Genomic DNA, 26,649 nt, shown 5'->3' with positions numbered 1-26,649 from the left:
TTCTATAGAAAATTTTGTTATTTTTTTTGTTATAGGAAATTTTGTCAAAATTTCCTTTTTGTAGAAAATTTTGTACAGATTTTATTTCTATAGAAAATTTTGTCCAGATTTTAATTCTATAGAAAATTTTGTCAACATTTTATTTCTATAGAACACACAAATTTTTTTTTCAAATTCAATCAAAAAATTAATTGATGCAGTTACTTTTTTAATTGACATGTCTTCAATCACGAAAATGATAGTATCAATCACAGTCTCAATTGATTAAAAAATTAATTGATTTCATTAGCAAATTTCAATTAATTTTTTAATTGATTCAATTAATTTTTTACATGATGTTGATAGCAAAATTTAATTAATTTTTTAATTAAAAACTAAACTAATTGTAATCGCCATACTATATTTCAATCACTTTCTATAACTATTTTTAATCCTTTTTAGTTGGATTCAAAAATGTAATTTAAAAAAAATTAATTAAGAATTTAAAAATATAAAGTTTTCAACTTTAATCAACTTTTTAATTGGGAATATTTTGGTGATTTTTTTCTGTGAAAATTATACAAAAATTTGGAAAATCAAAATTTTGCCAACACTTATTTCTATAGCAAATTTTGTCAACATTTTATAACTATAGACAATTTTGTCAAAAGTTTATTTCAATAAAAAATTTTGTTAAAATTTTTTTTTATAAAAATTTTTGTCAAAATTTAATTTCTATAGAAAATTTTGTCAAAATTTTATTTCTATAGAGAATTTTGTAAACATTTTCTTTCTATAGGAAAAAAATTGTAAATAATTGTAAAAATTGTATTTTTATAGGACATCAAAGTTTTATTTCTGTAGAAAATTTTGTCAAAACTTTAGTTCTATAGAAAATTTTGTAAAAATTTTATTTCTAAAGAAAATTTTGTCAACATTTTATTTCTATAGAAAATTTTTTAAAAACTTTTTTTCTATAGAAAATTTTGTCAAAATTTTATATCTATAGAAAATTGTGTCAAAGTTTTATTTCTATAGAAAATTTTGTCAAAATTTTGTTTCTATAGAAATTTTGTCAAAATTTTATTTCTATAGAAAATTTTGTCAACATTTTTTTTCTATAGAAAATTTTGTCAAAATTTTATTTCTATAGAGAATTTTGTCAAAATTTTATTTCTATAGAAAATTTTGTTTCTATAGAAATTTTGTAAAAATTTTATTTCTAAAGAAAATTTTGTCAAAATTTTATAACTATAGAAAATTTTATCAAAACTTTATAACTATAGAAAATTTTGTCAAAATTTTATAACTATAGAAAATTTTGTCAATTTTTTTTTCTATAGAAAACTTTGTCAACATTTTATAACTATAGAAAATTTTGTCAAAATTTTATTTCTATAGAAAATTTTGTCAATTTTTTTTCTATAGAGAATTTTCTCATAATTTTATTTCTATAGAAAATTTTGTCCAAATTTTTTTCTATAGAAAATTTTGTCAAAATTTTATTTCTATAGAAAATTTTGTCAAAATTTTATTTCTATAGAAATTTTTGTCAAAAACTATAAAAATTTTGTCAAAATTTTTTTCTATCGAAAATTTTGTCGACATTTTATAACCATAGAAAATTTTGCCAAAATTTTATTTCTACAGAAAATTTTGTCAAAAAATTTTTTTTTATAGAGAATTTTGCCATAATTTTGTTTCTATAGAGAATTTTGTCAAAATTTTATTTCGATAGAAATTTTGTAAAAATTTTATTTCCATGGAAAATTTTGTCAAAATTTTATTTCTAAAGAAAATTTTGTCAAAATTTTATAACTATAGAAAATTTTGTCAAAACCTTATAACTATAGAAAATTTTGTCAAAACTTTATAACTATAGAAAATTTTGTCACATTTTGTCAAAATTTTATTTCTATAGAAATTTTTGTCAAAATTTTGTTTCTATAGAAATTTTGTCAAAATTTTATTTCTATAGAAAATTTTGTCAACATTTTTTTTCTATAGAAAATTTTGTCAAAATTTTATAACTATAGAAAATTTTGTCAATTTTTTTTTCCATAGAGAATTTTATCATAATTTTATTTCTATAGAAAATTTTGTCAAAATTTTATTTTTGTAGAACATTTTGTCAAAATTTTATTTCTATAGTCAATTTTGTCAAAATTTTATTTCTTTAGAAAATTTAGTCAAAATTTTAGTAATATAGAAAATTATGTCAACCTTATTTCTATAGAAAATTTTAATTTAATTTACTCTCATACCAAAAACTAACAAACAAAAAATCTTATTTTGCAAAATTTTAATTCTATAGAAATTTTTTTCAAAATTTTATTTCTGTAGAAAATTGGAGAACCTAAAGAATCTGTTTCATTAAAAAAATGTAAATAGAAACGGAAAATAAAATTTTGCAATATGTTGAACAACAGATTTTTCTCATTCAGTAAAACATCCCTGAAGTGAACATCGACGATCTCCTAAATATTGGAGGATTTTATGGTTATAATATAGCAAACTTCTCCCAAAAATATGGTATTTTAATATATGTTCGCTTTTCAAAGTGTCCACGTTTGAGAGGATTCACTGTACTTGTATTTCAATATAAAATTGCAATATCAAGAGAGAGTTTTAAAATGATGCGATAAACTGTAGCATCGGGGACAGTCCCGTAATAGGTCCGCCAATAACAATGTGCAACAATTTCCCGTAAGTTAATTTAATTTGTTTTTATATTTAGTATGCTTTTTTTATAAATTTTTTCTTTTATATAAGTTGATAATTCTTTTAGTTTTTTTTTGTCTTGGGTAAAATATTTTTTTTTAAGTTTAAAACTTTGCACAACAAGGATGGTGGACTTTTTTGAATGAAATTCCTTTAGGGCATAGCGCATTGATGTAAATCAAACAAATTTAATTCCATCTTGCCCAACGTTTCGTCCATGTATGTCGACATTATCAGGGGCTTTTTATTGCAAAGAAAAATGTATTATTACATATAAATGCCCAACGACTTTTCCGAACACAACATTTCCAAGTATCTGTGTGTGTAGTTTATTGACTGCAAATTATCTATTTCGAAACCCAACTATTCTAAATTATTACTTTATTCTTCATTCTTATACCTTGGCGAAAAAATATCCATTCATTTAAAGCAAAAATAGATCCATAAAATATAAACTTATTTCATTTATGAGTTTAACAAACACGTGAAACTAAAGAAACATTATGTCAATATTATATGTCAAAATTATTTTTTAATAAATTTTGATTGAACCCTTTTTTTCAATACCAAAAATTCCGATAATATTTTTTTCATGATCTGCACTTTTTTTCTTTATTTGATTTAGTGATTGCAAATAGTTTGTTTAAATATTATTTTATTTTTGTCATATATGTAATAAATTTCTTAGTTTGTTTAAATATTATTTAATTTTTTTTGTCATATATGTAATAAATTTCTTTAATTTATTTTGTATTATACGATTTTTGGTAAATATTGAATATAGTTTGGTTAAAAATATTTCAAATTTTTTTCATTAATAAATTCTTTTTTTATTAAACGATTTTTCCACAAAGTGTATTTTCTAATTAAATTTAATTCAAAATTTAAAGCTTTCCAACAATTTCACTTTTTCAACAATGATTTATTTTTTAATTAAGAACTTTTCCATTTTTATTCAAATTTTTAACCGTATACAAGGTAATAATAAATTGACGCTACGAGATCCTTTGCACAACTGAATCCGCAATCAGGATGTGTTGTGCTTTTATAGGCTCCTGCCTAACAACGAAGATGAAATTAATACCAGTTTTGTTTAGACAATGTTGGAGTTGTAGTGATTTTACACAGACATCCTCCCTACCAAGAATTTTCTCAGTTTTACCTATAAGAACAAAACACTCTCTCTCTCTCTCGCTCTTTATGCATATCTCGGCATTACATACTATACACCTAAGTGGTGAATTTAAAGAAACTCGTACATTTTACGACCACCACTACTACGAAGATGTTATTGACATTGGTGGCTTTGTAGAAGGAAAAACTTGTTGGCTAGAGGTCTTCTTCTTCTTTCTTTCTTTTGTTTTGATTTTTGTATTCTTAACAAAATTGCCGGGATAAGTTTAATACTATTCCAATGTTAATGCCACACATGTGACATGAAGAGTGGAGTGTATGAGCGTAACGTAATTTCGATATAGCAAACTCTCTATGCAACAACCCACGAACCATCGATGGTTTTTTATATTGCCTTACCATATAGGTGAATGAATGTGCTTGTGTATGTGAGTAAGAATGAAATGTCTGCATATATATTTGGTATAGTACATCGTCCGAAGCAAGATATGGGATAAATTGGATGTCAAAACATTGAAGTTTCCTTGAATCTAGATACAATTTTTGATATAAATGTCCAAAAAAAAAAGAACGAATATTTCTAAACCCAATTTAATTTAATCTTGGTAAATGCATTTTGGTACGTAAATGCATTATATTTGGCTCGAAAATCATAACTAGCGATTGTTCTCCAAAAAAAAAAAAAAAAAAAAAAAAACAACCAAAGTGAACCCACTATATCAAACAATGTTCTTTTCTGACCTTAAGTTTTTAATAAGACACATTTTGAAGTTTCATAGTAAAAATTTAATATAGTAGCATGTAATGTCGTACATCTTTTTGGAATCTTCCGAACATTTTTGGAATATATTGACAAAAAAAAAAAAAAACAAGTAAGGAAAATCTAAAGTCGGGCGTGGCCGACTATATTATACCCTGCACCACCTTGTAGATCTAAGTTTTCGATACCATATCACATCCGTTGGGTGCTATATAACAGGTTGGCTGATAAGTCCCTGGTCTGACACATAGATGGCGTCGCTAGTATTAAATGCATATTATTTTTATATAGTACCAACCTTCAAATGATTCGTGTCAAAATTTGACGTCTGTAAGTCAATTAGTTTGTGAGATAGAGTGTCTTTTGTGAAGCAACTTTTGTTATTGTGAAAAAAATGGAAAAAAAAGGAATTTCGTGTTTTGATAAAATACTGTTTTCTGAAGGGGAAAAATACGGTGAAAGCAAAAACTTGGCTTGATAATGAGTTTCCGGACTCTGCCCCAGGGAAATCAACAATAATTGATTGGTATGCAAAATTCAAGCGTGGTGAAATGAGCACGGAGGGCGATGAACGCAGTGGACTCCCGAAAGAGGTTGTTACCGACGAAAACATCAAAAAAATCCACAAAATGATTTTGAATGACCGTAAAATGAAATTGATCGATATAGCAGATCCCTTAAAGATATCAAAGGAACGTGTTGGTCATATCATTCATCAATATTTGGATATGCGGAAACTCTGTGCAAAATCGTTGCCGCGCGAGCTCACATTTGACCAAAAACAACAACGTGTTGATGATTCTGAGCGGTGTTTGCAGCTGTTAACTCGTAATACACCCGAGTTTTTCCATCGATATGTGACAATGGATGAAACATGGCTCCATCACTACACTCCTGAGTCCAATCGATAGTCGGCTGAGTGGACAGCGACCGGTGAACCGTCTCCGAAGCGTGGAAAGACTCAAAAGTAATGACCTCTGTTTTTTGGAATGCGCATGGAATAATTTTTATCGATTATCTTGAGAAGGGAAAAACCATCAACACTGACTATTATATGGCGTTATTGGAGCGTTTGAAGCTCGAAATCGCGGTAAAACAGCCCCATATGAAGAAGAAAAAAGTGTTGTTCCACCAAGACAACGCACCGTGCCACAAGTCATTGAGAACGATGGTAAAAATTCATGAATTGGGCTTCGAATTGCTTCCCCACCCACCGTATTCTCCAGAACTGGTCCCCAGCGAATTTTTCTTGTTCTCAGACCTCAAAAGGATGCTCGCAGGGAAAAAATTTGGCTGCAATGAAGAGGTGATCGCCGAAACTGAGGCCTATTTTGAGGCAAAACCGAAGGAGTACTACCAAAATGGTATCAAAAAATTGGAAGGTCGTTAGAATCGTTGTATCGCTCTTGAAGGGAACCATGTTGAATAATAAAAACGAATTTTGACAAAAAATGTGTTTTTCTTTGTTATACCGGGGAACAAATTTAAGGAAAATTCTTTAAAATGTTTTAGTGTAAATAAAATGTTCTTATTTTAATAAATTATGAAAAAAAATCAGTAAATTTTAATCATTTTATAATAATATGAAATTTTTTGTAATATTTCGAATTTAGTAAAATTGTATTATTTATTTGTTTATAACTGACCTTTTTTTGGAACAAACATTCGAATTATGTTCTTCATCTGGCCTACAATGTCATCGCATGCTGCACGAAAGTGGCCCTGTGACAGTTTTGACCATTCCCAGCTAATCGCCGTCTGGAGATGACGACACTTTGGTATTTTTTAGTGCCAACTGTACTCTCCAAAATGCCCAAGGCTCATTGAGATCTAGAGATTTTGGAGGGATTCACTGTCTATAGGACATTTCTCCCGATAATATTCGGCATTAAGACGATTAATAGGAGCGTGGAGGGACCATCAACCATTACGGCGGCATTTGAGGTTTGTTGGCCAATTGAAGATGTGAACTTTTAGCTAACTTTTTTTATCATAAAAAATGTATTTCTATAGAAAATTTTGTCAACATTTTATTTCTATAGAAAATTTTGTCATAATTTTAGTTCTATAGTAAATTTTGTCAAAATTTTATTTCTATAGAACATTTTGTCAAAATTTTATTTCTATAGAAAACTTTGGTATTTTTTAGTGCCAACTGTACTCTCCAAAATGCCCAAGGCTCATTGAGATCTAGAGATTTTGGAGGGATTCACTGTCTTTAGGACATTTCTCTCGATAATATTCGGCATTTATTTATACCTTACAGACGATTAATAGGAGCGTGGAGGGACCATCAACCATTACGGCTGCATTTGAGTTTTGGTGGCCAATTGAAGACGTGAACTTTCAGATGACTTTTTTATCAAAAAAAATTTATTTCTATAGAAAATTTTGTCAAAATTTTATTTCTATAGAAAATTTTGTCAAAATTTTATTTCTATAGAAAATTTTGTCAAAATTTTATTGCTATAGAAAATTTTGTTAAAATTGTATTTCTATAGAACATTTTGTCAAAATTTTATTGTTATAGCAAATTTATTCTATAGAAAATTTTGTCACAATTTTATTTCTATAGAAAACCTAGTCAAAATTTTATTTCTATAGAAAATTTTGTCAAAATTTTATTTCTATAGAAAATTTTGTCAAAATTTTATTTCTATAGACAATTTTGTCAAAATTTTATTTCTGTAGAAAATTTTGTCAAAATTTTATTTCTATAGAACATTTTTTTAAAAATTTTATTCCTATAGAAAATTTTGTCAAAATTTTATTGCTATAGAAAATTTTGTCAAAATTTTATTTCTATAGAAATTTTTTTCAAAATTTTATTTCTATAGAAAATGTTGTCATATTTTTTTCCATAGAAAATTTTGTCAAAATTTTATTTCTATAGAAAACTTTGTCAAAATTTTATTTCTATAGAAAATTTTGTTAAAATTTTATTTCTATAGAAAATGTTGTCAAAATTTTATTTCTATGGAAAATATCAAAATTTTTTTTTTCCATAGAAAATTTTGTCAAAATTTTATTTCTATAGAACATCAAAGTTTTATTTCTGTAGACAATTTTGTCAAAATTTTATTTCCATAGAAAATTTTGTGAAAAGTTTATTTCTATAGAAAATTTTGTCAAAATTTTATTTCTATAGAAAATGTTGTAAAAATTTTATTTCTATAGAAAATTTTGTCAAAATTTTATTTCTATAGAAAATTTTGTCAAAATTTTATTTCTAGAGAAAATTTTGTCAAAACTTTATTTCTATAGAAAATTTTTTTCCCATGGAAAATTTTGTCAAAATTCTATTTCTATAGAACATCAAAGTTTTATTTGTGTAGACAATTTGGTCAAAATTTTATTTCTATAGAAAATTTGTGAAAGGTTTATTTCTATAGAAAATGTTGTCAAAATTTTATTTCTATAGAAAATTTTTGTCAAAATTTTATTTCTATAGAAATTTTTGTCAAAATTTTATTTCTATAGAGCATTTAGTCAAAATTTTATTTCTAGAAAAAATTTTGTCAAAAATTTATTTCTATAGAAAATTTTCTGAACATTTTATTTCTATAGAAAATTTTGTCAAAATTTTATTTCCATAGAAAATTTTGTCAAAATTTAATTTTTATAGAATTTTTTTTTCAAAATTTGTTTTCTATAGAACATCAAAGTTTTATTTCTGTAGACAATTTTATCAAAACTTTATGGCTATAGACAATTTTCTGAACATTTGATTTCTATAGAAAATTTTGTCAGAATATTATTTCTATAGAAAATATTATCAAAATTTTATTTCTATAGGAAAATTTTGTAAATTTTTTTTTCTATAGAAAATTTTTTCAAACTTTTATTTCTATAGAAAATTTTCTCAAAATTGTATTTCTATAGAAAATGTTGTCAAGATTTAATTTTGTCAAAATTTTGTTAAAATTTTATTTCTATAAAAAATTTTGTCAAAATTTTATTTCTATAGAAAATTTTGTCAAAATTTTATTTCTATAGAAAATTTTGTCAAAATTTTATTTCTATAGAAAATTTTGTCAAAATTTTATTTCCATGGAACATCAAACTTTTATTTCTGTAGAAAATTTTGTCAAAATTTTATTTCCATAGAAAATTGTGTCAAAATTTAATTTTTATAGAATTTTTTTTTCAAAATTTGTTTTCTATAGAACATCAAAGTTTTATTTCTGTAGACAATTTTATCAAAACTTTATTGCTATAGACAATTTTCTAAACATTTGATTTCTATAGAAAATTTTGTCAGAATATTATTTCTATAGAAAATATTATCAAAATTTTATTTCTATAGGAAAATTTTGTCAATTTTTTTTCTATAGAAAATTTTGTCAAACTTTTATTTCTATAGAAAATTTTCTCAAAATTGTAATTCTATAGAAAATGTTGTCAAGATTTAATTTTGTCAAAATTTTGTTAAAATTTTATTTCTATAAAAAATTTTGTCAAAATTTTATTTCTATAGAAAATTTTGTCAAAATTTTATTTCTATAGAAAATTTTGTCAAAATTTTATTTCCATGGAACATCAAACTTTTATTTCTGTAGAAAATTTTGTCAAAATTTTATTTCTATAGAAAAATTTGTCAAAATTTTATTTCATACGAATCTCTGTTGAAAAAAAAAATTACCAAAAATATTTGAAAAACGACTTACCCTTAAAATACGAAAAGGGCTATCCCTCAAAAGGCAAACATCTTCATTAGCTGACACTGGATCATTTTGTTGACCTGATGATGAATCCAAAGGCATTTCAACCTCTTCCAAATCTGAATTACTAACTTTAGGGCGACTGCGTTCTATGATCATAGAAATCATCCAAAACTAAAAGAAGAGAAAAAAATCACACACACACACACTCATATATCATCACATCATTATGTTAAGGCTATAAGGAACTTACCTTTCCGTTTTGACGACGAGCCTTTAAAGCATTCTTCACCAAATGTGGTTGCGTCTCGAGGAGTTCAGGTGAAATGGCACCATTGCCACTATACATTTTTTCATTAATTAAATTTGACATTTTCAATTGGTTGTAAATTTTATTTGACATGGAAAATAATCATTAAGTGATAAATCTGTAAGACAAAGCAAATAAACAAATAATGTAATAATACCGGGAAATAAACAGGAATCCAAAATAAAAAATAGAATATCAGATTTTTGGAGAAATGCTATGAAATATCCAACATTAATTGACCCAACTATGTGTTTCGTGGTGATTTCATTATCTAATGCCCTGCAATGATTTTCGGTATTAAGTGCAAATTAATGTGAATTAACTGCTATCGAATCTATCCGCTCACAGAAGGTGGTCTTATCGAACTGTCAGGATTTCTATGGAGCCATATGTTGATGTGGTGTGGAGAGATAACCATGACATATGAGGTGATACCAAAAATTGGTATTAACCAGACCCATCACCCCTCGTTTTTTGGTATATCACATACGGAGGACCGACAGACAGACAGACAGACAGACTGACGGACAAGTATGCATACAATTATTTATATGCTTGGATTAACATTCAAACCTACTCATTTTATTTTATTTGATATCACTTCTATCAATTACCATGGGACATTTATTGTGACAATGCAGAAAATTTATAACATATAATATCCAGTGACTACACTGTTGCACTGTTCTGCATGGGAAAATTACTCTGGGTCATGGTGATCCAGAAACTATGAAATAGCCTTGAGAAAAATGAACTAACGTCCAAAGGATGAAAGGTCAAAAACATTTATGTTACACTCTATTGTCCACAATAAAAATATGAAGTTAAAAATTATTAAGAAGAAACTTCGAACGTATGGCATGGGTGATTCCATTACAAATTGGTTATTGGAGAAAAACAGTGTTGTTTGTGTTTGTCAAAATTTAACCTATATTGTGTGACATCCACGAGATGTGATCAGGTAGTCTAAGGGGTGATACGGTCAAAATTTGGTCAATATAAACTTGACGTATTTCTTTCAATTTTGCATTTAAAAAACCTGAACACCCCTCATTTTGAAGGTGTGTGTGTGTAGAATGTTGCTCCTATTTTGATTTTGGAATTTACTCTTCAGTTGTCAAAATGCCGTCCAAGCAAGAAGAGCAGCGTATCAAAATTTTGCTCGCGCATCGCGAAAATCCGAGCTACTCGCACGCAAAGCTGGCAAAATCGCTAAAAGTTGCCAAATCAACCGTTACAAATGTAATTAAAGTGTTTGGGGAACGTTTGTTGACAGCCAGGAAGTCTGGATCGGGGGGAAATCGAAAACCGGAAGCCGCTGAGACGGCAAAGAGAGTTGCCGGTAGTTTCAAGCGAAACCCTAACCTCTCTCTCCGAGATGCCGCAAATAAGCTGGGTGTATCGTCTACAACCGTGCATCGAGCCAAAAAACGAGCCGAACTATTGACTTACAAGAAGGTAGTGACTCCAAATCGCGATGATAAACAAAATACGACGGTCAAAGCGCGATCCCGGAGGCTGTACACGACGATGTTGACGAAGTTTGACTGCGTGGTAATGGACGACGAAACCTACGTCAAAGCCGACTACAAGCAGCTTCCGGGACAGGAGTTTTATACGGCAAAAGGAAGGGGAAAGGTAGCAGATATTTTCAAGCACATAAAACTGTCAAAGTTCGCAAAGAAATATCTGGTTTGGCAAGCCATCTGTACCTGTGGCTTGAAAAGCAGCATTTTCATAGCTTCCGGGACTGTCAACCAAGAAATTTACGTGAAAGAGTGTTTGAATAAACGTCTGCTACCTTTCCTGAAGAAACACGGTTGTTCCGTACTGTTTTGGCCGGATTTGGCATCTTGCCATTACGGTAAAAAGGCCATGTAGTGGTACGCCGCCAACAACGTGCAGGTGGTTCCCAAGGACAAGAACCCTCCCAACACGCCAGAGCTCCGTCCAATTGAGAAATACTGGTCTATTGTCAAGCGGAACCTAAAGAAGACGAAAAAAAACTGCTAAGGACGAACAGCAGTTCAAGGCAAACGGGCTTTCTGCGGCGAAGAAGGTGGACAAGGTGGCTGTACAAAATCTGATGGCAGGTGTCAAGCGTGAGGCCCGGCAATTCGGATTTGGAGAAGCGAAAACCTAACTGAATATTTTTCCTGAATTTTATACTAATTGAACTTGAAAAAGAAATTTAATTTGATTTTTTAAATCAACGATTTCACCGATTTACACGCGTTTTCCCTTGGTCAAATTTTGACCGTAGCACCCTTTATTCTCCTGATTTAGCTCCCAGTGAATTTTACTTGTTCCCAAATCTAAAAAAAATCCTTGGTGGCAAGCGTTTTACCTCAAATGAAGATGTAATTACAGTTGTAAACCACTATTTTGAAGACCTTGAGGAAAACTAGTTCAATCAAGGAATAGAATTGCTAGAAAAGCGTTGGACTAAGTGTATTGAAGTTTCAGGAGATTATATTTAAACACAAGTATATACGGCCGTAAGTTCGGCCAGGCCGAGTCTTATGTACCCTCCACCATGGATTGCGTAGAACCTTGTACTAAAGACTGTCATCCACAATCGAATTACTTGTGTTGCGGTAACACTTGCCGATGGCAAGATATCTTAAAACTTCTTAACACCGTCTTCTCAATTATAAGTTAGTCCATAAGGGGTATATATTACACAAAAAAAGACCGATTAAATACGTACATAATTCAGTTTGACAAAATTTTCTATAGAAATGAAATTTTGACAAAATTTTCAACAGAAATAAAATTTAGACAAAATTTTCTATAGAAATAAAATTTTGACAAAATTTTCTATAGAAACAAAATCTTGAAAAAATTTTGTATTTTAATAAAATTTTGACAAAATTTTCTATAGAAATAATATTTTGAAAAATTTTGTATTGTAATAAAGTTTTGACAAAATTTTCTATAAAAGAAAATTTTGACAAAATTTTCTATAGAACAAAATCTTGAAAAAAAATTGTATTGTAATAAAATTTTGACAAAATTTTCTATAGAAATAAAATGTTGGTAGATTTTTTTTTGGGGATCGGCTATATATAACTATAGACCGATATGGACCATGTTTAACATGGTTATTAGTGGCCATATACTAGCGCAATGTACCAAATATCAACCGGATCGGATGAATTTTGCTCCTCCAAGAGCTCCGAAGGTCAAATCTGGGGATCGGTTTAAATCGGGGCTATATAGAATTATTGACCGATATGGACCAATTTTTGGATGGTTGTTAGAGACCATATACTAACACCACGTACCAAATTTCAACAGGATCGGGTGAATTTTGCTCTTCCAAGGGGCTCCGGAGGTCAAATCTGGGGATCGGTTTATATGGGTTTATGGGTTTGAGGGAAATTTTACCAAAAATCTACCAATTTTAAAAAATCTTGTTTTGAATCTTATACTAACACCACGTACCAAATTTCAACAGGATCGGGTGAATTTTGCTCTTCCAAGGGGCTCCGGAGGTCAAATCTGGGGATCGGTTTATATGGGTTTATGGGTTTGAGGGAAATTTTACCAAAAATCTACCAATTTTAAAAAATCTTGTTTTGATCTTAAAAATATTATTTGTATAAAAAATTTTGTTAAAAGGTTATTTCTATAGAAAATTTTGTCAACATTTTATTTCTACTGACAATTTGGTCAAAACTTTATTTCTATAGAAATTTTTGTTAAAACTTTATTTCCATTATGAACTTGATATGGACCAATTTTTGTGTGATTGGGGATCGATTTATCTGAGGTCAAATCTGGGGACCCGTTTATATGGGGGCTATATATAATTATGGGCCGATTTCGACCAATTTTTGCATGGGTGTTTGCCGCTATATGTTAACACCACGTACCAAAATTCAACTTAATCAGATGAATTTTGGTCTTCTAAGAGGATCCGGAGGTCAAATCTGGGGATCGGTTTATATGGGGGCTATATATAGTTATGGACCGATATGGACCAATTTGTGCATGGTTGTTAGAGACCATATACTTACACCATGTACCAAATTTCGGCCGGATCGGATGAAATTTGCCTCTCTTAGAGGATCCGCAAACCAAATCTGGGGTCCGTTTACATGGGGGCTATACGTAAAAGTGGCCCGATATAGCCCATTTGCAATACCATCTGACCTACATCAATAACAACTACTTGTGCCAAGTTTCAAGTCGATAGCTTGTTTCGTTCGAAAGTTAGCGTGATTTCAACAGACGGACGGACGGACGGACGGACATGCTTAGATCGACTCAGAATTTCAACACGACCCAGAATATATATACTTTATGGGGGTCTTAGAGCAATATTTCGATGTGTTACAAACGGAATGACAAAGTTAATATACCCCCCATACTTTAATGCCTGCATTGTCAGTGGGTTTTCCATGCCAATGAGGCATGACAATAGAACTCTTTTTGTATTATATTTTTCCGCCCTACTATGAGGAGCGTAAGTGGAGTCCTCCTCGCCAATGTCCTGCCGTGTAAATCTGAAAGCGAGTGCGTATGTGTTTTGCATACCTTTTCCATGTGTTGGGAGGCATTATATGTTATAATGCCTGCTATACGCCTATTTCCGCTGTTGGGTAGTTTATTTACTGCAACAATGCTGTATTTTTCTCCAAATTTATTTTATATTACGTTGTTATAACAATTTAACAAAATTAATGCATGCTTGATTATAGAAAACAAATTTTAATTGATTAGTTTTTTTCAGCGCTATTCTTCATGTGCTATCAAGCCTTTTTAAAAACGGTTGAAAAAAACTTAAATTTCCCATTTCAGACTCGACTTCAAGTAGAAATAGGGCAAAACGACTTCACTAAAAAGTTTATCGATAAGAAAAAAAATTATATTAACCAAAAAAAAAAAAAAACGCTTTCGTATTTTAACCCTGAGAAGTCATCCTTATTTTTTGTACACTAACTTCATCCTTCGTCATTTTCACTATGGCCTATTTCAAGGCTCTATAAATTGCATAGAGAACAAAAATGATATTTTTAAATAATAATAAACAAAAATTCATATATTGGTTGAATTAGTATAACTTAAATTTATCATTTTCTAAACGACTAAAAAACACTTAACGTTAAAATTAAAATTTAGCGTCGTCATTGTGACGAAGGGTGACTCTCTAGGGTTAAGGACAAGAAATCTTTGGCCTCATGACAACACTTTTTTCGGTGTAGTTAAGTTTTTAAAGCGCATGTACGGAGACTTTTTTGATATAGTAGAAATGCATAAAGTCTAACTTTAACACATCATTTAATTATTTTTATGGTTTTATTACATATATGTAAGTAATTTCATTTTATGACTCTTGCGCTGTAATTTTTTATTAGAATGATTGACTTACTCTCTGCGTGTCCGATAATATGACATAGTGCACCTAGACCATATGAAACAAGTAAGGAAAGTCTAAAGTCGGGCGGGGTCGACAATATTATACCCTGTACCATCTTGTAGATCTAAATTTACGATACCATATCACCGTCAAATGTGTTGGGGGCTATATATAAAAGTTTGTCCCAAATACATACATTAAAATATCACTCGGTCTGGAGAGAATTTGATAGACTTTTACAAAATCTATAGACTCAAAATTTAAGTCGGCTAATGCACTAGGGTGGAGCACAATGTTAGTAAAAAAAAAATATTAGAAACATTTAAATCTGAAGCAATTTTAAGGAAACTTGGCAAAAGTTTATTTATGATTTATCGCTCGATATATATGTATTAGAAGTTTAGGAAAATCGGAGTCATTTTTACAACTTTTCGACTAAACAGTGGCGATTTTACAAGGAAAATGTTGGTATTTTGACCATTTTTGTCGAAATCAGAAAAACATATATATGGGAGCTATATCTAAATCTGAACCGATTTCAATCAAATTTGGCACGCATAGCTTCAATGCTAATTCTACTCCCTGTGCAAAATTTCAACTAAATCGGAGCAAAAAATTGGCCTATGTGGTCATGTGAGTGTAAATCGGCCGAAAGCTATATATTGGGAGCTGTATCTAAATCTGAACCGATTTCAACCAAATTTGGCACGCATAGCAACAATGCTAGTTCTACGCCCTGTGCAAAATTTCAATTAAATCGGAGTAAAAGATTGGCCACTGTGGTCATATGAGTGTAAATCGGGCGAAAGATATATATAGGAGCTATATCTAAATCTGAACCGATTTCAACCAAATTTGGCACACATAGCTGCATTGCTATTTCTACTCCCTGTGAAAAATTTCAATTAAATCGGAGCAAAAAATTGGCCACTGTGGTCATATGAGTGTAAATCGGGCGAAAGCTATATATGGGAGCTATATCTAAAACTGAACCGATTTCAACCAAATTTGGCACGCATAGCTGCAATGCTATTTCTACTCCCTGTGCAAAATTTCAATTAAATCGGAGCAAAAAATTGGCCACTGTGGTCATATGAGTGTAAATCGGGCGAAAGCTATATATGGGAGCTGTATCTAAATCTGAACCGATTTCAACCAAATTTGGTACGCATAGCCGGAATGCTATTTCTACTCCCTGTGCAAAATTTCAACTAAATCGGAGCAAAAAATTGGCCACTGTGGTCATATGAGTGTAAATCGGGCGAAAGATATATATGGGAGCTATATCTAAATCTGAACCGATTTCAACCAAATTTGGTACGCATAGCTGCAATGCTATTTCTACTCCCTGTGCAAAATTTCAACTAAATCTGAGTTAAAAATTGGCCACTGTGGTCATATGAGTATAAATCGGGCGAAAGCTATATATAGGAGCTATATCTAAATCTGAACCGATTTCAACCAAATTTGGCACGCATAGCTACAATGCTAATTCTACACCCTATGCAAAATTTTAATTACATCCGAGCAAAAAAATGGCCACTGTGGTCATATGAGTGTAAATCGGGTGAAATATATATATGTGAGCTATATCTAAATCTGAACCGATTTCAACCAAATTTAACACGCATAGCTGCAATACTAATTCTACACCCTATGCAAAATTTTAATTAAATCGGAGCAAAAAATTGGCCACTGTGGTCATATGAGTGTAAATCGGGCGAAAGCTATATATGGGAGCTATATCTAAAACTGAACCGATTTCAACCAAATTTGGCACGCATAGCTACAATGCTAATTCTACTCCCTGTGCAAAATTTCAACTAAATCGGGGTTAAAAATTGGCCACTGTGGTCATATGAGTGTAAATCGGTCGAAAGATATATATGGAAGCTATATCTAAATCTGAACCGATTTCAACCAAATTTGGCACGCATAGCTACAATGCTAATTCTACTCCCTGTGCAAAATTGCAACTAAATCGGAGCAAAAAAATTGGCCACTGTGGTCATATGAGTATAAATCGGGCGAAAGCTATATGTGGGAGCTATATCTAAATCTGAACCGATTTCAATAAAATTTGGCACACTTGTCTATATTTAGTACTAATTGTTCTTCCTGTGCAAAATTTTAAGCAAATTAGGGTAAAATTCTGGCTTCTGGGGCCATATAAGTCCATATCGGGCGAAATATATATATATGGGAGCTATATCTAAATCTGAACCGATTTCTTCCAAAATCAATAGGGTTCTATTCTGAGCCAAAACACAAACACATACTTGTGCCAAATTTCAAGTCGATTGGACTAAAACTGCGACCTAGACTTTGATTACAAAAATGTGTTGATGGACAGACGGACAGACGGACATTGCTACATCGACTCAGGAGCCCATCCTTAGCATTTCTGCCAAAGACACCATATGTCTATCTCGTCTCCTTCTGGGTGTTGCAAACATATGCACTAACTTATAATACCCTGTTCCACAGTGTGGCGCAGGGTATAAAAACATAAAACGATATATTCCACTGTCACTTTCCACCAATATTACACGCGTAACCAAACGATGTTAACAAATTAGAGAATCACTCCCATAGGAGTCGCCCATAGGGACCATAGACTTTCAAGTCGGTGTCATTCAATTGACGATTTTCTACCTCCGAGAAAAAAACATGTGTATGGACGGTATCATGCATTAGGGACCAATGGTTTTGATGAATTAACTCACTGGTTTACTTCAGCAATAAATGGAAGATGGGCTTACCACTTTTTTTTTGTGTACATCCTTAGAGAGTTCGTGTTGCATTAGTAGGTGTAATCATGTTTAGTGAATATTTCCAGGTTTATATGCCAATGAGGACTCATTCATAATTTTCCTATGGTTGTGTAACGATGAATTTCTATAGTAGTACGTATTTTTGTATTTGGAGGAGTAGCACAGTGTCGTGTTTTCATATAAACGGCGGCCAAAAATAGAAGGAGTTATCGTAGAAGAATGAAAATTGGTACACATTATTATTATAAGTAGGAAATCGAAAATCGGCCCAAGGACTCGCCCACCTCCCATATATCCTGAAATGAAAAAACCTTATATTTTCCAAAATTGTTCTTGGAATTGAACCAAATTTGGCTCGATTTATCTCTGACATATTACTGATAACTGTGCTGAGTTATATGAAATTATCTCAAAGGACACGCCCACCTCCCATATATCCTGAAATGAAAAAAAACTTATATTTTCCAAAATTGTTGTTGGAATTGCACCAAATTTGGTTCGATTTATCTCTGATATATTACTGATAACTGTGGTGAGTTATATGAAATTATCTCAAAGGACACGTCCACCTCCCATATATCCTGAAATCAACAAAAATTTATATTTACCAAAATTGTTGTTGGAATTGAACCAAAGTTGGCTTGATTTGACCTTGATGAATTTTTGATTAGTATATTTAATTTCATTTCATTATCTTACAAAATACATCTACATCCCATATGTCCTTGACACCAAATAAGAAAATCATTTTCTATATTATAAACATATTTTTGTTTTTCATTTGCCAATTACTATTATTATATTTAATAAGAGATAGGAAACAGATATTTTTCAAATTCATTATTATTGATTAACAAAATATTAAGGAAATGATTAAATAAATAAAACTAAATATTTTTCCTTATTCACTGAAGCTGTCATAATCCGTATCACTCGATTCATACTGACTCAAAACATTTTCTGCAATTATAGTTTCAGAACATTCCTGAGTATTAGATTCACTTTGGATAAGAAATTGAGTTATTTCATTATAATTCTTAGCCTTCTTATTATTTGCTTTTCTATAAATAGTAATATTTGGTTCAGATTGCAAAATCATTCTTTCAATTAAATCCTTATTGGTTGACTCGTGACTATTTTTTCTGGTATGATTTAATCGGGTCTTTCTAAAAACTTTATGAGTTGCTTCTATAGCTTCCTCAGACAGCATTTCAACATGCATTTTTGAATGTTTTATGAATTCTACACCATGAACAAGAATTTTATGAACTTGGCTGGCATGTAATATCAAGCGTAATTTGTCGAATTTCCACCTGTCTCGACAGTGAAAATTTAAAGAATAAATGAAAGGGGGATAAACGGGGACGCGAAACTAAATTTTTTATACTCTACACACTTGCCCAAATATTATATTAAAATTTTAAAAAAGCGTTTTTTTGTGTTTTTTTCTTACACTCCACTGAACTTGAATGTTTTTAACAAACTTAGATTTTCGCTTTTTGTTTACATTCAGTGTAACGGTAAACCCCATATGATCCTCCAAACGAGCCAAAATAGCGAGTTGCCATATCATTATATTCTAACACGTTTATCCAATCCTAAATTATACTGATTTACGGACAATTTTTATTTTAACTTACGGAAATTAATTTGGGTAATTTTTATAATTTTTATATACCGATATATATATACCCTGCTCCACACTGTGGAACAGGGTATTATAAGTTAGTGCATATGTTTGCAACACCCAGAAGGAGACGAGATAGACACATGGTGTCTTTGGCAAAAATGCTCAGGGTGGGCTCTTGAGTCGATATAGCGATGTCCGTCTGTCCGTCTGTCCGTGAACACATTTTTGTAATCAAAGTCTAGATCGCAGTTTTAGTCCAATCGACTTCAAATTTGGCACAAGTATGTGTTTTGGCTCAGAATAGATCCCTATTGATTTTGGAAGAAATCGGATCAGATTTAGATATAGCACAGAGGCCAATTTTTTGCTCCGATTTAGTTGAAATTTTGCATAGGGAGTAGAATTAGCACTGTTACTATGCGTGCCAAATTTGGTTGAAATCGGTTCAGATTTGGATATATCTCCCATATATAGCTTCAGAATAGATCCCTATTGATTTTGGAAGAAATCGGTTCAGATTTAGATATAGCTCCCATATATATATTTCACCCGATATGGACTTATATGGCTCCAGAAGCCAGAGTTTTACCCTAATTTGGTTAAAATGTTGCACAAGAAGAACAATTAGTACTAAATATAGTCAAGTGTGCCAAATTTTATTGAAATCGGTTCAGATTTAGATATAGCTCCCATATATATCTTTCGCCCAATATGGACTAATACGGTCCCAGAAGCTAGAGTTTTACCCCAATTTGGTTGAAATTGGGACTAGAATTAGCATTGTAGCTATGCGTGCCAAATTTGGTTGAAATCGGTTCAGATTTAGATATAGCTCCCATATATAGCTTTCGCCCGATTTACACTCATTTGCCCACAGAGGCCAATTTTTTGCTCCGATTTAGTTGAAATTTTGCATAGGGAGTAGAATTAGCACTGTTACTATGCGTGCCAAATTTGGTTGAAATCGGTTCAGATTTGGATATATCTCCCATATATAGCTTTCGCCCGATTTACACTCATATGATCACAGAGGCCAATTTTTAACACCGATTTAGTTGAAATTTTGCACAGGGCGTAGATTTAGCATTGTAGGTATGTGTGGCAAATTTGATTGAAATCGATTCAGAGTTAGATATATCTCCCATATATAGCTTTCGCCCGATTTACACTCATATGATCACAGAGGCCAATTTTTAACACCGATTTAGTTGAAATTTTGCACAGGGCGTAGATTTAGCATTGTAGCTATGCGTGCCAAATTTGGTTGAAATAGGTTCAGATTTAGATATAGCTCCCGTATATATGTTTTTCTGATTTCGAAAAAAATGGTCAAAATACCAACATTTTCCTTGTAAAATCGCCACTGCTTAGTCGAAAAGTTGTAAAAATGACTCCGATTTTCCTAAACTTCTAATACATATATATCGAGCGATAAATCATAAATAAACTTTTGCCAAGTTTCCTTAAAATTGCTTCAGATTTAAATGTTTCCCATATTTTTTTACTAACATTGTGTTCCACCCTAGTGCATTAGCCGACTTAAATTTCGAGTCTATAGATTTTGCAGAAGTCTATCAAATTCTGTCCACATCGAGTGATATTTAAATGTATGTATTTGGGACAAACTTTTATATATAGCCCCCAACACATTTGACGGATGTGATATGGTATCGAAAATTTAGATCTACAATGTGGTGCAGGGTATAATATAGTCGGCCCCGCCCGACTTTAGACTTTCCTTACTTGTTTTTTTACTAGAACTATTAACTTTGAATGCTCATAACTTTTTGGAAATATAACATTATTTAAAAATTCCTTTTGATTTAACATAAATGAAGTGTTGTTTGTAAAACGAAATCCCCTTTTTTAAAAAACTAGTACAGTGATATTTTTGATTTTTGGCCGCCCTCACGACACTGTGTGTGTTGTACTTACATCACATGAGAATTTACTGGTAATGACCTTTAAAACTCTTTTTACTACAATACAATTGATAATGTCCACCTTAGGCCCCAATTGACCTAAATGCCTTCAAAATATAAACAGAGAACAAGAAAAACGTACACATTATCATAAATTAGGCAGGCATAATATTGCAACAAATACCATGTAATTTTACTGAGAGAAAGGGTATTCACACAGAAAAAAAATGTCTTGCAAACTTAAGGGCCATATTAACTTTCACATAGTTCAACAAATTCAACTGTAATATAGTTAATTTTTCGTAACCACAACTAAAATTAACTTACTCGTAGCTAAAGGAAAACTTATAAAAATTCAGTAAATGTTTTCTAGTTCACTAACTACGAAATGGGAAAGATTTTTCCTTAAATAAATTTCCAACACAGTAGTTAATGCATCGTTGGTTCTATTATAAAAATACATGGGCAATATAAAAATCTTACTATGAAATGTGGACAATTTAGTAAGAAAAACTTTTGTATGGAAAACAATTTTTGTAGTAACAAGTATATACATCACTAAGTTCGGCCGGGCTGAATCTTAACTACCCACCACCATGAACCAAATATTAGGGTTTCCTTTGAAATTTCAGGAGGGCTTGAGGACTTGAGGACACTTCCCGAAGATAAATTTAAAGATTTCACCTATGAGGACTATATCAGATTCTGGATTTATAAAAACCATTTTTGTTTGAGTTTTAGAAGAATCATTAACATCTCTTGTAAGTGTGCAAGAAAATTATAAAATAACGTCTTGATTTGAAATCGTAAATCTGTAAGTTTATATTGACCAAATTTTGACCGTATCACCCGGGCAAAATTTGGTCAATATAAACTTGACGTATTTCTTTCAATTGTGCATTTAAAAAACCTGAACACCCCTCATTTGAAGGTGTGTGTGTGTAGAATGTTGCTCCTACACACAAAAAATTATCACCAACATTTTTTCAATTAAACACTTAATTCAATTTGGAAACGGATTCAATTAGTATGTTAATTGATTCAATTAATTATTTAATCAAATCCGAATAAAAACCAATTAAAAAAATGATTGATATTTGTTACGTTTCCAAATAAAATATTAATTGATTCAATCAATTTGTTAATCAATTCGGAAATAATTTTCAATTACAAATGTGATTGAAATTTTTTCCGTTTCCAATTACACATGTGATTGATCCAATCACCTTTGTGATTGAAACTGAATAATTTTGAGCAATGGAACACACAAAAAATTTTTTTTCTGATTCAATCACCAAATTAATTGATCCAATTAATTTTTTAATTGAAATGTCTTCAATCACGAAAATGATACTATCAATCATAGTTTTAATTGGGCATAGAAAAAATTCTTGATTAAAAAATTAATTGATTTTTTCAGCAAATTTCAATTAATTTTTTAATTGATTCAATTAAAAATTTAATTGATGTTGATTGCAAAACTCAATTAATTTATTAATTAAAAAAGGTAAATATTTTTAATTACTCTCTGAATTGGCTTAGAGTTTTTATTTGGATTAACAAATGATTGTTTGAAATACATTTTTAATTAAAAATTTAAAAAAATCAGCACTTTTTTAAACTGAATTAGTCTTCAGAATTTGATTAAAAAGTTAATTGTATCAATTAATTTTTTAATTAAAAATTTTAAAATTTTCAATCATTGACTTAGTTAGCTTAATGTTTCTATCATGATTAAAAAGTTAATTGTATCAATTAATTTATTAATTGAAAAAATTTTCAACTTCAATTAACATTTTAATTGGAAATATTTTGGTGATATTTTTTTCTGTGAAAGAGCGAAAAGAGAACAAGAGAATGGATATTTATTCAACAATGTATGATGGAGAGATCAGTCTGTGGAAGTAACTCGTAACGAACGGTTGGGTTTTTGTTTTTCGCGTAAATTGAAAAACATGATTGGCGACATTCTGTCTGCTGCATTCAAAATGTGTGCATAAATATTTTGAACGCAACAACAAATCATAGCAAAGGGTTGAAATAAATAAAGTGTGCAACAACAAACGGCCACGTGGTAAAGGTTTGAAAAAAATATATGACAGAACGCATTTGAAATTACCTGTGTTTGTGTTTTGTGGTCTTGTAAAAATGGAAAACAATCTACGTTTATTGAAGGTAAGAAATTGTGAAATGTGAATACCGTTTTCCATTGAAGCCTGTTTACATTAAACGGACTAAAATAGTATATTTTTTATTCATTTCGTGAAATTGACCAATCAATCCCATCAACTCCATCATTTTATCAAATATATAATAATATGTTTGCAATAAAAAAGTGGGTACCGTATTGATCTTTTAAAATTATAATTTTTTCACTCCTAGTTTTCTTAAAACCAAGAGCGGTATGGGTTTGTTGGAAGATTCACCTTGAAGTTGCGAAGTAGCGTTGGCATTAAATTGCATTTTTGTTTTACCTACCTTTTTCAGTTTGAACCCAAGTAGAGAGCAGTATATCTGGTATATAAACTAATGAGCTGAATTGTGTAATGGTAAAAAAGTTCTTTCTTTTGGATTTAAAACAAGTAAGGAAATTCTAAAGTCGGGCGGGACCGACTATATTATACCCTGCACCACTTTGTAGATCTAAATTTTCGATACCATATCACATCCGTCAAAGGTGTTGGGGGCTATATATAAAGGTTTGTCCCAAATACATACATTTAAATATCACTCGATCTGGACAGAATTTGATAGACTTCTACAAAATCTATAGACTCAAAATTTAAGTCGGCTAATGCACTAGGGTGGAACACAATGTTAGTAAAAAACAAGTAAGGAAATTCTAAAGTCGGGCGGGACCGACTATATTATACCCTGCACCACTTTGTAGATCTAAATTTTCGATACCATATCACATCCGTCAAAGGTGTTGGGGGCTATATATAAAGGTTTGTCCCAAATACATACATTTAAATATCACTCGATCTGGACAGAATTTGATAGACTTCTACAAAATCTATAGACTCAAAATTTAAGTCGGCTAATGCACTAGCCGACATATTTTGTTAAAAAAAATATGGGAAACATTTAAATCTGAAGCAATTTTAAGGAAACTTCGCAAAAGTTTATTTACGATTTATCGCTCGATATATATGTATTAGAAGTTTAGGAAAATTAGAGTCATTTTCACAATTTTTCGACTAAGCAGTGGCGATTTTACAAGGAAAATGTTGGTATTTTGACCATTTTTGTCGAAATCGGAAAAACATATATATATGGGAGCTACATCTAAATCTGAACCGATTTTAATCAAATTTGGCACACATGACTATATTACTAATTGTACTCCTAGTGCACAATTTCAACCAAAGTGGGCCAAAACTCTGGCTTCTGGGGCCATATAAGTCCATATCGGGCGAAAAATATATATGGAAGCTATATCTAAATCTGAACCGATTTCAATCAAATTTGGCACACATGACTATACTACCAATTGTGCTCCTTGTGCAAAATTTCAAGCTAATCGGGATAAAACTCTGACTTCTGGGTCCATATAAGTGCACATCGGGCGAAAGATATATATGGGAGCTATATCTAAATCTGAATCGATTTCAACCAAATTTGGCACGCATAGCTACAATGCTAAATCTACTCCCTGTACAAAATTTCAACCAAATTGGGCCAAAACTCTGGCTTTTAGGACCATCTTAGTCCATTTCGGGTGAAAGATATATATGGGAGCTATATCTAAATCTGAACCGATTTCTATCAAATTTTGCACACTTGACTATACTACTGATTGTACTCCTAGTGCAAAATTTCAATCAAATTCGGCCAAAAATCTGGCTTCTGGGGCCATATAAGTCCATATCGGGCGAAATATATATGGGAGCTATATCTAAATCTGAACCGATTTCAATCAAATTTTGCACACTTGACTATACGACTAAGTTTTATGTTTGTACAAAATTTCAAGCAAATCGGTATAAAAATCTGGCTGCTGGGTCCATATTAGTGCATATCGGGCGAAAGATATATATGGGAGCTATATCTAAATCTGAACCGATTTCTTCCAAAATCAATAGGGTTCTATTCTGTGCCAAAACACATACTTGCGGCAAATTTGAAGTCGATTGGACTAAAACTGCGACCTAGACTTTGATTACAAAAATGTGTTCACGGACAGAGGGACATGGCAATATCGACTCAGGAGCCCACCCTGAGCATTTTTGCCAAAGACACCATGGGTCTCCCTCTGGGTGTTGCAAACATATGCACTAACTTATAATACCCTGTTCCACAGTGTGGCGCAGGGTATAAAAATCTTTGGCGCCATGGTCATTCTTACTATTGGTTAGTTCATTTTTCATAAAAAATAGTAAACTTTTTTTTCGGTGTACCTTTTCTGTTTTTGTATAGTATACGCTGCAAAAAATTCCGTTCGAACGCTGAATTTAAATTATTTTTTATTGCAACATTTTTTTTTCGAAATTTTCCACAGCCCAATAAAATATTCCTTTTTTTAAGTATGTCTCAAACATTTGATGAACTAAACGTGGGTATAAAGTTCAATGACCGTGCAGATAAGTTCAATATAAACTAAAGCAGAAGAAAATTTTCGTACGATTCCCGAAATTAGTATGAATGAACTACAGTATGGTTAAAATAAATTAAATTTTGTGTTAATACATCTACGGGGTTTTTTCGGTGTAGTGAAAAATTGTTGAGATTTATTACAACCAAGTTGTCATTAGTTCAATGGAATTTTCTTCTCTGTAATGATAATGTCAAAAGACCATCAATGGAAAGTTTATCAGCTTTTGGTCAAATAGAAAATCTTTCTATCAAAGAAATGCGTTTTTTATGCCAAGCAAAAATTGTTACCAAATTTTTTTATCAGTGTGGTGGGCATATAAAGGATGAGAACTTGGGTATCGTAAATTTCTTTAAATTACATAACATTAAAATGTTCTTATTGATAATTAAATCTAGAAATAAATAATACATCGTAAGAAAAACCTAATTGATGAAGTGATACTTGACTTACCCACACAATATTCTTGAGTTTTGGGGCATTCAATAATATTAAGGATGTTGCAAGTAGATAGATAGTCAAGGAGATATTTATAAGGATTCTTTGTGATTGTATTGAAGACAAAGAAATCTTGGATTCACAAGGGCTCACAGACACACACACACCCACATATGTAGTCTCATATTCAAGGGATTTGACACAATTTCACAAGAGGTCAATGGTTTTGGAATTTCAAAGAAATTTTGTTAAATTTAATTTTGTCTATTAAACTACTAATTTATATTGATATTTTTATTTTATTTTGTTGTTTTTTTATCAGGATAAAATTGTATTATTTCATTTAAGCTATAATATTTTT

At 30.8% G+C, this 26,649-nt stretch overlaps 1 protein-coding gene across 1 annotated transcript in view; it reads right to left on the bottom strand.

The window, feature by feature from the left end:
• The window catches only part of TrpA1 (Transient receptor potential cation channel A1), a 91,515-nt gene extending 81,895 nt beyond the window's left edge, over nucleotides 1-9,620 (bottom strand). The window contains exons 1-2 of the mRNA XM_075307148.1: nucleotides 9,509-9,620; nucleotides 9,262-9,429 (exon numbers count right to left, since the gene is read on the bottom strand). Coding sequence (XP_075163263.1) covers nucleotides 9,262-9,429; nucleotides 9,509-9,604 — 264 coding nt within the window. The 5' untranslated portion in view covers nucleotides 9,605-9,620. The remainder of the gene's footprint in view (nucleotides 1-9,261; nucleotides 9,430-9,508) is intronic.
• Nucleotides 9,621-26,649: the final 17,029 nt, after the last annotated feature.

This window comes from Haematobia irritans, chromosome 4, assembly GCF_050003625.1.
Source record: "Haematobia irritans isolate KBUSLIRL chromosome 4, ASM5000362v1, whole genome shotgun sequence".
NCBI classification, from domain to species: domain Eukaryota; kingdom Metazoa; phylum Arthropoda; class Insecta; order Diptera; family Muscidae; genus Haematobia; species Haematobia irritans.
The sequence above is the reverse complement of the archived record's forward strand: the minus strand, read 5'-3'. Positions and strand labels throughout refer to the sequence as shown.